At 42.8% G+C, this 17,587-nt stretch overlaps 1 protein-coding gene and 1 pseudogene across 1 annotated transcript; both read right to left on the reverse strand.

Moving 5' to 3' along the window:
• Nucleotides 1-137: 137 nt before the first annotated feature.
• On the reverse strand, nucleotides 138-763 carry LOC123067809 (protein LURP-one-related 11-like; annotated as a pseudogene).
• Nucleotides 764-11,574: 10,811 nt separating this feature from the next.
• Nucleotides 11,575-12,491, reverse strand: LOC123066310 (protein LURP-one-related 11-like). Its single transcript, XM_044489418.1, has one exon. It carries the CDS (start codon nucleotides 12,420-12,422, stop codon nucleotides 11,832-11,834), a length of 591 nt encoding a protein of 196 aa, XP_044345353.1. The 5' UTR covers nucleotides 12,423-12,491; the 3' UTR covers nucleotides 11,575-11,831.
• Between the last annotated feature and the right edge of the window lie 5,096 nt (nucleotides 12,492-17,587).

Consider the following 17,587-nt stretch of genomic DNA (forward strand, 5'->3'; position numbering starts at 1 on the left):
TGTTCTAGCATGTTGCTGCTAAATGATTTCATGTATAATTTGCCGCTATAGCCCAGTTATAGTTGTTTTTAAGGGTTGCCACTATATGTCATAGCCTGCTATTTAAAACATTGTTCCTACTCTCATCATCTACGTTGCTACGTACAGAGACCTGAAACTGAACTAGAAGAAGAAGGCCACAAGGAGCGGTTGATGAGGCCACGCACAACGACCAAGCCCAGGGTGAGCAGGTGATCCATTTCCGACGCCACCGTCAGCGTCAGCACGTCCTCCCCCAGCACCACCCCCGTCGATGTCTGCTTCCGGGTCACCTCCGCCACGGCCGCGCCATCAACGCCGCGTACTTTGTACTCCCTCTTGCTGGCAGAGCACCCGTTGATCCTTAGCATGTTCCCGTGCTGCCGTGCATCGCAACTGCGGCCCCGCCCTTCTCGGCCCACCGCACGGTGAACAACGGCGTCGCTTCCTGGTGCACGCACCGGCATACCTCCCATCTCCTGAACATGCCGAAGCCCTTGCGCCTGATCCTGATGAGGGCGTTGCCGGCACGGTCCATGAAGAAGACCTCACGGCCGCCCCTGCAGCCATAGTTGTCGACCCGGAAGGCGACGTTGCCGTCGGGGCCGTACACCGCGCAGCTGTTGCCGTTGAACACCAGCGACTTCATCCACACCGTGTACGCTTGCTTGCTCCGCTGGCCCTGGCGGTGATCATAGGAGGACGACGACGAGGTGGCCGTAGGAAGGGGTTGGATCTTGGCCATTGAAGAGAGAACGAAGAAGAAGAAGAAGATTGCTCTGCTGCTGTTGCACAGTTAGTGGGATGATTGGGATGGTTGAGGTTTGCTACACTTACGTAATCTTTTTACGTAAACTCCTTACGAAATCATCGTGGCATCTAATGATTTGTTAGTTGGAAATCAGGAGGGCGGGGCCCATAGTTAAAATCAAGGGGGCCGGAGGGATTAGTGGAAGGTTTAGGCCCGTAAGTGTACGTAGGTGTAGAATTATTGGGCTGGTTGGCTGGTTTGGCCTATTTATACCGGATTAGTTGAAACATTATGTACTGTAGTCCCAGTCAGCATGCGATTAGCACCGCGATTAGTGATTAATCCAAGAGTTGAACATGGATATAATTAAACCACAATGTCATGCAATGCTGAACATGTGTGAGATCGCATTTTAAAAGTTAAAAAACTGGATGATCGAAACGTACTATTTGGACCTATATATGTCAGAAAATAGATTGTTCTGTTTGGCGAGCAGAAAGAAAGAAGGCATGTAGCCATGTACGCTTGGTCAAAGGAATGATAAGTATCTGCACCTAATTAATCAATTAAGCAGTCGGGCCAGTTCGGTTTTCTCTCGTTTTCCATGACTGTGGGGCGACAAACTTGAGTTGTCGTGTCCCCTTGTCTGATGTCAGGCCAGCGATCGACCCTCAACTTTGTTTACAACATCACTTTTAAATCCACACATGGCACAACTGCAAAAGAATAAGAAGCTGTGATTTTGGTTATATCCCTACTCTTGCTGGATTAGTGAATCCGGCTCCAGCTGTTTGCACAAACGGCTGCTTGTATGGATGACAGAAAATGAATATGCAAGCCTCCAATTCCGTGTATATATAAAACTGAGAGATCAGCTACCACAAGGGCAATGCTGGCAGCAGTGTTAAACAAAGCAAGGCCTACCATAAAACTGGGAGGGAGGCTTATGGAGATCAGCAACGACGACTATGCCAATAATGATGTGTAATACCTATATATATCGTTGCGACAGGAGATCGATCAACTTCGGAAGAATTAGTAGTGACCACCATATCACTATATATATCGTCGCGACAGGAGATCGATCAACTGTATTTTGCAAAACTGATCGAGCCTCCAGGTGTGGACGATGGACAAGTCATTTCTTTCTTTCTTTGTGCGTTTATGGCGAGCCACGTGTTGTCTACGTGTGGAGCAGCTGAACTAGCAAGCTGGCAGAGAGCAAGGCTCCGTGTAGCCTCAGTTTAAGGTCTGGGATTGCACATATTTTCCAGAAAGAAAGGATTGTACATATTGTTAGTTTTGCATTTTTTTTCGACAAAGAGTGGATTTTATTAGCTCAAAATGGAGCATCAAGAAGATACATAACACAATGAGCACACACCCGGCCTCTGCATAGCTAGGATGCACACAGCCTACACCAGCTCACACACACACGAAAAAACACCGACAACAAGCAAAGTCATACAAGACCAAAGCTATGTGAAGGCGAGAAAAAAAAACCCAAAGTGATCAGACTTGTGATGGGCAAACTACAATCATGACCATATCCGCACCAATAATCTCTTGACACCACATGGACAACGAGGTTCTTCAACAGCAACGCCTTCAGGAAGGGAGCGACACTCAGGCGCCGCCGTCACCGGATCCAACCACAAGGCCAAAATCTAGGTTTTCACCATGAAGAATCAGTCCGAGTCTATCCAAGCAACGCCTTCAACAAGGTAACGACGTAAAAAACGTCGCCGTTGCCAGGTATAACCACTCGGGTCTGACCTAGGCTTTCGCCCTGGAGCTCAAGACTGGGTGCTCGAGTAGCACCATCATCGAAGTCGCTCATGTGTTGTCGCCGCCACTTTTCCGCGATCCCAGCAGCTACATGCGATGTGACCGCCATCACTACGCAACCATTCCTCTGCGTCAAGCCATCATATATAATTTGAATCTCACCGCCAAAGTCATCTACCAGATCAGGAGTAATGATCCTCCCGACCTTTCGATGATCATCGCCGTCGTGGAACCGTAGGAAGTCGCTGCAGTATTTGCAGTCACCGCCATCCGACCGATCAGATCTGAATCACCACCACCAAGGAGTGGACCGTAGCGCCGCTGTCCGGCCACCGCCTGTGCGGAAGGCCAGCACCTCACCGCATCGCCCACATCCAGCAGAGAGCCATGCGCACACCAACATCCTGACGCCACATCTGATCGAATCTGGCTAGAGACGGACGCATTCGGAGGTCCTGCACATCACCCAACCCTCCCTGATGCATCTGAAGATGCACACAAGAAGCAGAGAAGGTGTCTTGTGTTGTGTCAGATCCGGGCCTGAGGCCGGCATGCACGTGGCCGCTGCATTTGACGCCCCGGTCCAGAGAGCCTCCAAGCGCCGGCAGCTGATCAGGCATGGCCGCGCTGCCCTACATGTTTGAATTTGGATATGGAAATTTAATGGTTCAACTCATATATGGATACTTTGAAGAAATTGGTTTGTTTTCGTATAAACATTTTTTGGAAAAGAGTTTTTCTTGGCACTAGGATACGTGGTGCTCGAGAGTCAAAGGGAGTCAACGGATGTCCAAGTGCATTCCTTTTCTTTCTTACCTTTTCTAAGTTAGTGCTGAATTTTTCTCGCTCAACTGTGACCCAAGCTCCTTTTTCGCCACAAAAGTGTTTTCATATAGACCAAGTTGGGCCCGGAGCCACATGTTGGCACTCAGTTCCATCCTCTTTGCACATGTGTTAGTATATGTGGATGCTAGTACCAGTCAGAGAAAATTTTCCATGGGACCATCGAGATTGCAAAGCATTGGACTTTCATGTCACGTTGCTGTTTACACGACTACACACATTTTAATGTGCGAGGCAGCAAGCCTATTGCTCAATAAAGTATTTTAAGTTCTCCAACAGTCATGTCATTTTTTTCTGAAGGAAAACAGTCATGTCCTATTCAAGCAGACCTTTCCCTGTGTATAGCACCAGGTACAATACAACCATCTAATTTGTTACACTAGACATTGGTGAAGCCCCTGTCCTGCATTTCAATTTATGATGTAATTTTGGAGGAAACAGTTAATCTATCATTGCAGCTTGAACAATCTCGTAGTACTCCAATGTCCTTTCCATTGAGTTCAACATATTAAATTGTGTTCGTTTAGTTGTCTATTGATGTTACATACTTTGTAAATTTGTATGACGGAAAATTATGCATGTCAAGCTATGAACAAAAACTGTAAGGGTAAGAGATCTAATCTCCATCGGGATTCTAAAAAGAAGTTATAATCTGGTCGTTAGTTGTGATCGGGCCATTCATTTTCAGTCCCAGGCCAATTGTAGTATTTTCTTCCTACCAGTTATTGCTACATTTGAGCTTTGGGTTCTTTATTAAACGATAATGTAATTTTGGCAATATTTTCTTGTTCAGATTTTGTGCAGTTAATTTTGTTCTCAGGTTGCTAGGACCCAACGAATTAGGCGGACTGGAGGAGGTAGTGGCTTATGGCATCACCGACCAAGAGTCCAAGTGCATTAGTACTTTGAACCGCTAGCTTGACAAATGTGTTCCCGCTGCTCGCGAGGCATCAAGAGATGGTGATTTGAGGAGAGTTTGTCTTTTATGTGAATATTTGATGCTTTCTTAGACACAGCGGTTTATCCTAAGCTTTTGGGTGGCTGTCTGACCGTCCGTGTTTCCTGGTAGCGGCGGAGGATGGACTGATGTGCGCGAGAACCATATTGTAATCTTTGAGCCATGTTGAGACCTGAAATGAACGAATCCTTGCTGCTGCTAATACGTCTGTAGCTGCCCATACGCTTATTTCTCATGGTGTAAGATAAGATATCTATGGTGAATCATTTTTTCCGTTTGAGATTCAATAGATGAAATGTGAAGAGGTAAATACACTAGTAGTGCTTGAACTTGACACGGATGTGCAGTTTAGTGCCTGAACTTGTAAAGTACATTGAACTGGTTCCATAACTTGGCATGGACGTGCATATACGGTTCAAATGACGTTTTTATACGTCCGCCACGCTGATGAGGCGCGCCAACATGGCATGGGACCCGCTGTCAGTGACTAGACAACGAAGACAAGGGTGTGTGGCCTTTTTTTTTGTGGAAACTCCTCCGGAATTATTTTTCATACAATAAGACCCTTACAGAGAAACTGACAAATTTGCTGCTTCGTGATGATTCATAACCTTGCGCTATAATTAATTTCGTACTATAATTATAAAATACTAAAAGACTAGCGTTGTGGTGGTTAGAAAGGGCGACCTACCAGTCAAGTGTATGTTGGGCTAGCCAATAGACCACTTCACATTTGCTGCTTCGTGATGATTCACAACCTTTATAAACTAGGCGGAACAACATAAATAAAATGATTTTTTTGCGAAGTATAAATAAAAGAAATTTAATGAACCAACAAAAATAGTGCCAACTATGTGACTCGAACATCCAACCAAAGCTTATAGACCAGGCACGGATGCCACTCCAACCAATGAGTTCTCTTGTATTGAAAGTACAAGTAATCTTTATGACTGCCTAGCAAACATAATTTCAAAAGAATGCAAAAAATTTCATGTCATTTAAAAAATCACATGTTATTTTAAAACATACTCATTCAATTGAAAATATTTACGAATGATAAACATGTTTATATGATTCAAATATTATTCATATGAGGATCCGCAATCTAAGGGCACACTAGGCTTGTATTTTTTTTAGAAAACACAAAGTTTTTACATGAAGCATAAACACATTTATATACTACATGAATATTTTATTAAAAATGTGGAAATTTTAAAATAATATGAGAATTTATTTACATGTATGAACGTTTGTAAAACTAATTTAATATTTTATTAAAATGCAAACTTTTTTCAAATTATAAGATATAATCTTAATTCATAATTTTATTATGTGTATTTTTGTTAAATTATTGCATTGATGTTTTATGAAATTATATGAAATTTTTAATGTATTTTGTTTTAAATATATGTCTATTGTTTGTAACAGACGATTACAATTTACATTTTTTTTATAAAATTTTGAAATGAAAAAAATAGACACGTCGAAAACTGAGCCACACTATGGTCTAGTTTAGCGAGAGGGGCTTGTTATGTTATAAACCTAAATTTATCATTTTTACCATTCGATGTCGTCAGTTGGAGTGGTATGTGCGTCAGCTATACAGCCCCTGGTTGCAGATTCAAATCAATAGGGCTATATTGTTGGAATAAATTTTTAAATTTATGTTGTTCAGCTTTATATATATAGTGTATAAATCCTTTTATGACGCTAAATTTGAGCTGGCCTACTGGCTAGCCACACTCACCTGCGCGCATCAGGTTGCTGTTTTGAACCCCATACCCGTTTTTAATTATTAACATATTTTTTACTAGAGGGTTCTCCGGAAAAAACCCAGGCCACACACCCTGTCCCTGACAGCGAGTCCCATGCCATGACGGCACGACTCGTCAGCATCACGAACGTATACAAACGAGATTTGAACCGTATATGCACGTCTATGCCAAGTTACGGAACCAATTCAATGTGTTTTGCAAGTTCAGGCACTAAAGTGCACATTCATGACAAGTTCAAGCACCAGTGGTGTATCTACTACCACTATAAAAGAAAGAGAGGAGCAGATCCAAATAATCAGATCCATCCATCTACAAGATCTAATGGCTCTTAATCCTTTAATGTTTAACACTACAAGCCACGGAATTAAGCCCCCACTAATCGTACCTTCCCCTTCGTACAGAAAACTGCTCCGCACGTCCGCACCGCACCACGACCTCCGCCCGCTCCTCCTGTAAACGGAAAAATGCCACGACCGCGGCCCGCTCCTCCATTCCGCCCCCGCTCCTGTAAACGGAATAGGGTTCCCTTGCCGATGCGGTTTTCCCGTCGCTCCCTCCTGCAGCGAGGTGCTCCCCTCCATCATTCTCATGTTCCCCGCTCCGGCGCTCCCTTTCTGTAAATGTACCCAGTCCGGATGCAACTCATGCAATTGATGAGCTCTGAGTTACAGTTGATGCGCAAGTAGGTGCATAGCTGTGCATATATTATACTGTAATTGTTTAACCTCCGCCCGACCACCTCTATCCCGACGCGCCGGCGGACTGGCTGACCGACGTCTCTACGCGACAGCGAACCTGCGCCTTGACGCGCCGAACGACCTCCGCCTTGACCTGTGCCGCCCCCACCTGTTTCCCGACGCTCCGGCGGACTGACGGACCTCTGGATCGACGCGTCGGCGGACCTCTGGCTCGACCTCTGCCTCCCCAACCAGCTGCCTCGCTTTGTTTTTCGTGGTATGGATCCCTTCTCCTCTCCGCGTGTGTGTTGTCCCTGTGCTTATTGCGTGTTCTGTGTTTGGATCGCTGGCATGTTTTTGCAATGAACGATGTTCAGGTTCGTTCAGGCAACTCGCCGACATCCATCATGGTCTGCCATTTTAGAATTAATGAAGATTGCCTTTCGGGGCTTCTTCCCTTGCCTAGATAATTCCCTCCTTTTAGGCTCTGTTGTCATCTGAATTTGGACGTATACTTATGATCCTGGTTTTTCTACACCACCAACTTGATCTGAATAAACAAAGCGAAGTGGATGCAAACTTCAGGATAAAAGTATGTATAACATGGAATGAGAGGGAGAGGACTCTGAGCTAGACATGTTGATTATACTGTTCAATGTTAGCTCCGACTAACAGGCGAACAGAGCGCACAACACTTGCATAAGAAGCGGACGGCTCAGCTACAAAAAAAGAGCTGCGGCTCACACTGTTGGTGTCGAAAGCTGCAGCTCACACTGTTAGTGTCTGGATTGGGATCTAATTTTAGTGATATAGAAATCAATTTGATTTATTCACCCTTTGGCAAGCAACTATTTTTAGATGATGCAATTGATCATTCTTGTATTTGCTTTTATGTGGTCTGATTTTATCATACGAATTCAATCTTTCTTGATCTCAGCTTAGTTTATGTTTGTTTATTTGCAGATTATTTACTGAAGACAATGGTTTCAGCTCAAGAATCAAATGCCTGAAGCCAAAGGTTCCTACTCAGAATGTTCACCGCACAACTCCTGGGAAACAATGCCACCGCTATGTGCATGCAAGATGGAAGATCGTAAATATGTTTAGTTTCCACCAAGATCCTATAGCAGTGTATTGCTTCACATAGTTCTCTTTAAGTTTCATTTTTATTATTCAAGGCTCGATATTGTCATCAAAGAAGCTAGCACTACATGCAAATTAAGGAATTGCTACATTATAAACCATCGTGGATAATATACTTACCTTCTACCATGAGGTGATTCACTGCCATGTTTGTCAATCATTCACATTCATTAATATTTTCAATGTGTTGTTGTAAAGGAAACTCCCTCTGTACCAATACTCATGTGTTATTTTCTTTTGATTATCACTTTTCAGACTGGTCGGGGTTTCTAGATTGGAAGGAATTTGTTTTTGATTGGCCTTTGGGTTTCAGATAATTTAGAATAAGTTACTACAGCAGCCGAACGCCGCCACTTCACCGGGCTGCGCCGCCCAACTACCGTCTATCACCTGCGTCCCATGGCTCATATTGCAAGAGGCAAGACGAGTACGCATTAATTCGATTCTTATAATGCTGGTCTTGCTAGCTTTCGAAGTAGGCTGCTTATGCATTTTTTTACAACAAATGCTCATGGAGCTGATATATGGTACTGCTCTTTGTGTTCATATTGTAACATACCGCATGGATTGATGAGCTTGAGCCTGACTCCAGAGCTTTCTTTTAGTTGGTTGTGCTACAGTTTTCTATTTGGTTTCAGATTTTCAACTTGACATATGTATGTAGCCCTCCCCATTTACTCATTCTCCGATTCTTTGGGTCAGTTTACAACTTCTGATTGTTTAATTTATTATCAGTACAGTGTCGATGATGCTCTACGACTACCAGAAAAATTCTAATATACCTTTTATTTTCTTACATAGTGTTGCCGCCAACCCCGTTAACGCCGTCGTCGTCCTCCGTAACACCCATACAACAACACGCACAACAACCGATTTCATTTTATTTCTTGTCCACTATAAAAATGAATACTCTACCGATTTAGTCACATTTGCAGAGCTTATGTTTTTACAGTTACTTTTTTTAATAGATAGGTTCATTGCCAAAACTGGACTTAACTAAGCATATCCATAACCGATGTTCATTACGGGGCTGTTGTATGTCTTGACCAGTGTGCCGTATGGAAGAAAACTTCCTAGGTGACGTTCACAAGATAAATGGTTTTAATATTACACAACATGCCCCTCCCTGCACGTTGCCTTGCTAAGTTGAGCAAACTCTGCTTTAGTGCTTACGTGTGTAGCTTATTATTGTAACTCGATGTAAATCGATTGCTTCATATTCCTTTGTGCTTGTTACTGCATATTGCTTGTTTTGGACCACTGTACAAAATTGCATCGAAAATGAAATTGATACCTACTTTTCAAATTGTCAGAGATCACGAGATCCACTTTCTTTTGGAAAGGAGAAGGGAGGACAGAGAGAATCAAAACAAAGGAATGTAACCCTTAACTTATTTATTTTTTTCTTCAAGAACTGACATTGTTGCTGGAACGCACATAACCTGTATCTTTTTAGTACATCCATTCTTATTCTCAGCCTCTCACCTGCAGCAGTACAAACAAATAAATTCCTAGCAGTAGGCAAAAACTATGTGAAGCCCCTATAATCTGACAAAATGGGTTCCTGATGTGGTTCAGGAAACCTGCCCTCACAATTTGAAGATTATCCCTATACAAGAAAGCTGAAATGAGAGGTGGACACCCAGATTATCGAAGTTAATGTTGATGTGGCATCCTCAGGTGCTAATGCTCGTGCGACCATATGGGTAATCACAAGATATACTGGAGGTAAGTTCATGCTAGCTGTTGCTCGGAGAGGTATGAGTATTCTAAACTCTCTTGTTGCTGAAATACTTGCTCTCCGGGATGGGGTACAACTTGCGAAGGAGGAAGAATGGCCTGATCCTGCCTTCGAATCTGATTAGCAGGCACTGGTGGAGATGTGAAACTCAAGAAAACAAAACAGATCAGAGATTATGGGCCTCCTGTGTGAATTTGAGTAGCTGGGCCAGGATTTTGTTCATTACTGTCTTTTATTTGCAGAGGCGCTAATTTCTATGCATGCCTGTGTGCAAAACTGCCCCTGCAAGTCACTGACCCGAGGCTGTGGTGTAATGCCGCTCCGGATCAACTTGCCTTTATTCGAATCTGAGCAATCCTGAGCAATATAGGTCAGCTCCTTTGATTGTAAAAAAAACTCCTTCAAATCTGTTGGTGTTAACATTTTACTTCAGAACATTGGTTCAATGCCATTTATATTTTTATGTGAGATATATCTTTTTCATTTTAGTAGTCATCAAGTGTGAGTTCTGACTATTTGCAGCATGTAATCAAGTGCTAGAAATTTCATGCCATTTCCAAATCTCACAAACATTTGGTTAGCAATCTCATATCCATTGATCTTTTCCCCATATTTTAGTTATCAATTTCTTACACCATGATATTAAGATCTAATTTCTCAGATTAGCTACCAATTGCTCACACCATGATATTAAGACCAATTGTGGGATTGCATCTCAATAGTAAACACGGTGCAAGGCTACCTTCCAATCGTAACAAGATTTTGTATTCTTTTACAACTTATTAAACAATGGATAAATTAAAGAATATATTATTGTCTCTATGCAACAACATGATCACAAGATGTCTCTCTCTTCTAAGAAACAACCTGAGTGAACTCACAACATTGTGTATACATTTACTTTTTGAAACTCTCTTCATTTTATTTTATACTTATGTGAATCTTAATTTCCAACGATTGAGACGTGCGTTGCATGTGCAAATTTACTAGTTTACCTCAAATGTGAAAGAACAAGAGGTGGGACAGCAAGCCTTTTTGGTAGAGAGAAACTTCAAAATTTCTGGATGCAACGGTCAGGTATGTTGGGGGAAATATGAGCTGCTACACAATGAAGATGATGCATAATCGAATAGGTCTTTTCTTTTGTTAAGAAAAATTTCAAAAAAAAAACTTGATGAAATAGACGGGCCTGATTGGTGGTTTGAAAAGGTCAGAACTAGACGTGGAGTTGCATTTCCGGTCAACTGGCAGACGAGTGTGCTGTCGCCAATTGCATGGCCAGGCACCGCCATGGCCAAATGGGCTCAATTTTTTCTTTTTTCTCCGGTTATAGGCTCGAGTTCATATTGGCCACCACTTGTCACGTATTGTACATCTCAGCCGGTGAATTATTACAACCTTTTGGGAGGGCGGAAGAGAGACGGTCTGCTGCTCGCTTGCTCCTTTTCAAGCCGGTAGCTATCTCCATCGCCGTCTCTGTGTATTTGTCTTCCGCTCGTTGTACACACTTTGTACTTCTATTTCCTCGATAAATTGACTGAGTTTAACAAGGCTGGCAGTGGCACGGACGTTGCTTTGGTAGGCTGATGTTGATGCTCTTTTTTTCTCCTTTGCGTTGAAGTTGTGGTGTGCCCTATTGAACTTTTTTTTCGTGTGAGCATTTTTAGTGTGACAACTGCTTGCTGCGTCTACCAGTGAGTAGTGACTGGCTGACGTTTTTGTGTGTGTCAGCCTCTTCTCCAAGAGGCCGACTACTAATTCAGTATTCTAGAAACATTTTTGGTGCCTCTCAATTTATTCTGCGTGGGACCATAAAGTCTTATATTGGAGTTTCATATGCTAACATTTGTGTTTCATTGTACAACTAAACTAAGTACTCCCACAAACTGAGGATAACACATAGACATCCTGGAAATCGAACACACCCAAAGATTTATACAATCACTGTATAACCTTGTTTCATTGTGTTGAGACTATGGTCGTGAAAAACCCTTTGAGAAAGGGGAAAAAAGGTCATACACCAAAAAAGAGTCACCATGCCGATCGGCATGGGAAAAAACTTGCTGAATTGTTCGTCAGGAAAAAACTCTCATCATTGCTACCTACAGAGACCTGAACCTGAACTAGAAGACGAGGGTCACAAGGAGCGGTTGATGAGGCCACGCACGACGACCAAGCCCAGGGCGAGCAGGTGATCCATTTCCGGCGCCACCGTCAGCGTCAGCACGTCCTCCCCCAGCACCACCCCCGCCCCCGTCTGCTTCCGGGCCACCTCCGCCACGGCTGCGCCATCCACGCCGTGGACTTTGTACTCCGTCTTGCGGGCTGAGCACCCGTTGATCCTGTAGCACGTCCCCGCGCCGCCGTGCATCGCCACGGTGGCCCCGCCCTTGTCAGCCCGGCGCACGGTGAACCACGGCGTCGCCTCCTCCCCTTCCTCATACCGGCAGACCTCCCACCTCCTGAACATCCCGAAGCCCTTGCGCCTGATCCTGATGAGGGCGTTGCCGGCGCGGTCCATGAGAAGAACCTCGCGGCCGCCCCTGCAGCCGTAGTTGTCGACTCGGAAGGCGACGGCGCCGTCGGGGCCGTACACCGCGCAGCCGTTGCCGTTGAAGACCAGCGACTTCATCCACACTGTGTACGCCTGCCTGCCCCGCTGGCCCTGGCGGTGATCACCGGAGGACGGCGGCGATGGGGCTGCGAGGAGGGGCTGGATCTTGGCCATCGACAGGAGATCGAAGAAGAAGAAGAAGAAAGATTGCTCTACTCTGCTCTGCTGATTTGGACGGTGGAAGCAGTGGTTGGCTTCACCTATTTATAGAGAGGGATGCTTGAACTAATATTTATTCCGTTGCCGGATTAGTTAAAGGCAGTATGTGCATCACGCTCACGCGCTTAGGATAGATAGAATAGTGATGTACTGGATTACTAGTTGTTTATGCTCCGTCTTGTACTGTATACAGTCAGCATGCGATTAGCATCACGTCTAGTGATTCATCCGACAGTTGAAACCTGTATATAATTAAACCGCAATGCAACGTAATGCTGAACATGTGTGAGATCGCATCTGAAAATGGATAATAGAAACGTACAACTTCGATCGCATCTGAGAAAAGAAAGCAGGCACGTACGTGCGGTGGACGGTAGATAGGTACTTGCACCTAATTAATTAAGCAGTCGTTTAGTTTTCTCTCGTTTTCCATGGACAGTCCTAAACTTTGTCTACAGCATCACTTATCCACACATGCATGGCAGAACTCCATTAAAAAGAAGCCACGGTTCTGATTTTACACATATTCTTGCTGGATTACTGAAATCCGGCTCCAGCCGTTTGGGCAAACGGCTGCTTGTCGGACGACAGAAAATGTTTATACAAGCCTCTGATCGAGTATGTGCAAAAAAAACTGAGAGATCAGCTGCTACCACTAATTAATTAGCTTACAACTCACAAGGACAATGTTGCAGTGTTAAACAAAGCAAGGCCTACCATAAAACTGGGAGGTTGGGAGGGAACCTTGTCAAGATCAGCAACGACGACTCTGCCAATAATGCAGCGTAAACCATATCATTATTCTTAGCACGCAAAAACCATGCGTACACATGGATGATACCTACCGTATTTTGCAAAACCGATGAGCCTCCAGGTGTGCACGATAGGGAACTTTCTTTCTTTGCGCGTTTATGGTATGGTACGAGCTGTCTACGTGTAGAGCAGCTCAACTAGTACGACAGACATAGGCAGAGCTCCGTGGAGCACCAGTTTAACACGGGGCAAAGCCTATTTTCTAAAAGAAAGACCCGAGGAGCTTAGGGCAACTCCAACAGGACAGCAAATGTTTCTGTTTTTTATCTGTTTGGATGGTCAGATGGACATCAAAAGTTCGTCCGTGTCCGCCGGCCTGCATTTCATTCCTTTTTTTCATTTTCTCAATTAAAAAATATATATTGCCGTCATAAGTTAGTTCATTACATTAACTAAACTAAAAAAGTGCGGGCGGTTTGAGGGTCAATGTTAAAAATGCCCTAATACGGTTTAGGTGTGTGCGAACGATGAGTTCTTTACGGATATACTCCCTCCGTTCCTAAATGTAAGTCTTTTTAGAGATTGCATTACAAACTATATATGGATGTATATAGACATATTTTAGAGTGTACATTCACTCATTTTACTTCGTACGTAATCCATAATGGAATTTCTAAAAATACTTATATTTAGGAACGCACGGAGTATTAGGTGTGCATGCAATGCAATGTTCACAAGCGTTGATTCCACTAAAATATGTTAACTAAGTACAGTACATGGCTAACCTGGAGGGATCAGATACTGTACGATCTCGGCCCCTCCCATCGTTTGTCTTTTGTAAAGTGATGTTGCTACAAGTACTCCCTCCGTTCCAAAATAGATGACCCAACTTTGTACTAAACTTAGTACAAAGTTGGGTCATCTATTTTGGAACGGAGGGAGTACATTGTACACTGTGTACACGATGGCACATACATATCAGTATCACACACGTGTATCTTACCTCTCTTTCATTAATTTGCATGTGTTTTTGGTGTGGTGAGAATCATTTCAAACGTGAGCAGTGCTACATTCGATACGCTACAGTTGAGACCTCTCAAAGCTAGGAAAGTACGTCGAATAAACGGTGTGATCGCTGACTTGCTCCGTATCATATGTTCTTGTCTCAGCTAGTTGCCTGCTCGACACCTCACTCTGTTCGTTTTCCAACCTAGATTCAAGAAGGAAAAGCTAAATCAACTTTTCATTTTTCACATGTGAGCCCCTGATCTTATATTCTTCTTTTTCACATGTACGTTTTCTAGGGTAGCTTTAGGATTCTTCTTTTTTGAGAATATTTGTAGATTTTACACTTGACTTTAGCATGCAGAGTTGCTGTTCAAAGACTCTTGTAGTACGTACGCATGGTGAGACTTTGCATATATTTTTTTTAAAGACTTTGCACATTTATTTGCTTTTGAAAAGAGGCGCCAACCACAAATATGAACATTAGAAAATCTAATATATTTCATTTCTTATCTAACAATCTCCCTTAAAAGGCGGTCAAAGAGCACTCTTATTTGACCACTGGCCGAAGATACGTACTGTCCTTGGAATTTTTGTTATCTTGTTAATTGGCTGGTTGAGATTATCTTTCATCCTGAATTGTTAGCATCAAATTTGCATGAAAATATTTTCAGGGGTTGTTCTATAAAAAAGACTGACACATGGGACCCATCTGTCATAACGGTTAAAGCTAACGTTGTTGACTTTTATGCTACAGTCAACACTTACAAGTGGGCCCTTCGTGTCATAAACCTGTTTAAAACTTAACGATTCAGAGACTAGTTTTTTTTTTCAAACAGCGAACCGTCGTACCACAAAAGTGGTAAGGTTTAGAAACTTTTCAAAGAACAGTAGTTTTTTGAAACGCTAACCCGAATTGTGGTAGTTTTATGCTATTTACGCACAAGTATGTGGAATCGGCTGATATTTCTTACTTGCACGCTTGGTTCATACTTGACCAAGAAAAATAGAAAAAATCACTTAGTCCATGCATTATCACATTTAATTTACGAATAGATGTGTAGAGAAAACACCTCTGCTCTGGTGTGATAGATACATGCAGGTTGGCACTCCATGCTCTGTCTCTACAACGTACAACACATGGACCATCCCAACGCATGAAGCTGAAACATGGATCAAAATCCACAGCGCAACGCGTAACATGTGTGATTTATTGGACAACTCTTGACGTCGACCATGGAAACGTGCTGCGGATTGTTCTATCTTGTATCTTGTGAGCATCTAATAATCTGTGAAAAAGCGGGGCCTGGTATTACGCATGCGTACGGATGGTTACTCTTTGTCACACCTAAATAAGCTGCAAGATAAAAAAAGCTAGCTAGATTTAGCTGAAGATCGATCTAATCCCCGTTCTTGTGTTTATCCCCTTTCGTTTCTCTGATGTCACTCCACGCAGGTAGGGCCACGACCCACATCATGAACTAATTCTTTTACAACAACAGTTATCCACACAGGGCAATTGACAGAGTAACAGAAAAATAAGCTCCATTCTTAGTTTTCCATCATCTAACAAGATTAGTGCCCATGACTTCATTCCCTTTTTGATAAAGACGAGTTCATTTCCTGCCACTGCATGCTAACATCACATTGTGGGGGATGACCTAAATAGAATAGATAAGAATGCCATGCATGCTTGGTGCTGAGTATATTTTATTGGCTCGAGTGATTAGCTTAGCTCCCAACTCACAATAGCAACAAAACAAGATGATCGGAGATATAGTGCTAAACAAATCAAGGGCATGCCACAAAGCAACCCTGCTAATAATGGGGCATAAACTTCACTCATGTTGATAAGGCATTGGTCATTAAATCCTTGCCTGGAAGCTTTTTTTTCTTCAAATGGCGGACACCACAAGTACAAGGTAATCACGGTTAAAATTTACATGGTTTCCCTTGCAAAAAGGAAAGAAACATGGCTGAAATGCTTCTACCTTTTTATTTTCTTTGTTCCCTAGAGCAAACATGGCGAAAGATTCTGCAATTGAATTTACAGCAAACATGGAGCTAACCAATCAACTTGAGTTGTTTTGTAGGATACTAGAACCCTTGGTGTTTGAAGATTACCCACAAGGCCACAAGTGATGAAGATAAATGTTGGTTCTTGCCTTCCATCCTTCACAAAATCCCAATCTGAATTTGTTAAAGGTGATATTGATTTCATAGGAATAAATCACTACTATTCTATGTGAATAGCCGCCCATTAAAGAAAGGTGTTTGTAACTATGCAGCAAACATGTCAGTCTACAAGAGAAGTAAGCAAATTTTATATCTGCATCGGCATATTGCTGCATCATTCATGATTGTTTGGAGCTAAAATTAGGGATTTGATTCATATACTGACATAAATACTGACCAAATAGTTTGGCGAAGCTTGAAACGTATACTGGCAGGATATTTGCTTCTGTGATGCAGGTTCTAGATCAGCTCCAGAGACAAGTGAGGTAAAAAATCCCAATACTGTCTATCAAAGGTGCTACTGGTTTGAGCTGTTTTGGACATACAATGATCAAGCTATCTAAATTGCGACCATTTTACGAGCTGTAGCTGTGACAAAAAGATGCAACCTTTTGAGTGCAGTATGTCCCAACAGCTTATCCAGACGACCCGGAAGAATTGCAATTTGTGATGCAGTACCTGATAGAAGCCTATGGGGCTCTTCCCATTTTTGTCCAAGAGAATGGCAAGTCGATCAGGTTTCCGATCACAACAATCTCTTTGGTTCAGTTTTCATCTAATTTTTTTGATTCAGTAGAATCTAATAAAATTATGGCCATTTGTTATGCACTATTAGTACATCAGTGTTGCTTCTTTTCTATACTCTGTCTGATGGGCTCTCTCCTACTCCATGTCCATCTTCTCTACAGGTAAGGCATCTACCAGAGACACTCTGGATGACACATCAAAGTCAAATACTTGAAGAGCTATATTGGGAGCGCACCCACGGCATTAAGGCCCTGTTTGTTTGGGCTTTTGCTTCTGCTTTTGCAGATTTTCAACTTCGGCAAAAAAGAGAAAAAGCTCCTAAATAGGTGCTTTTTGCTTATAGTATCATATGACAATATGTCGAAGCAAAAAACCCCTATTTAGGAGCTTCCGTGGCTTTTTTGCCAAAGTCAAAAAGTTGCAAAAGCAAAAGCAAAAGCCTAAACAAACAGGGACTACGATAATTCATTCAAACAAACTCAGGAATGCGGCTGCAGGCAATCACCCCACCTTTTCCATAAAATCTTTAGAGTTACCATGATGCAGTTTTTGCTCTGCGGAAACAGAGTCAATGTGAATGGCTACATCAAATGGAACTT

The sequence above is a fragment of the Triticum aestivum genome, chromosome 3B, assembly GCF_018294505.1.
Source record: "Triticum aestivum cultivar Chinese Spring chromosome 3B, IWGSC CS RefSeq v2.1, whole genome shotgun sequence".
NCBI lineage: Eukaryota > Viridiplantae > Streptophyta > Magnoliopsida > Poales > Poaceae > Triticum > Triticum aestivum.

Excerpts from the sequence above, each read along its gene's own strand:
- LOC123066310 (XM_044489418.1), bottom strand. The coding sequence starts at position 12,422 with ATGGCCAAGATCCAGCCCCTCCTCGCAGCCCCATCGCCGCCGTCCTCC.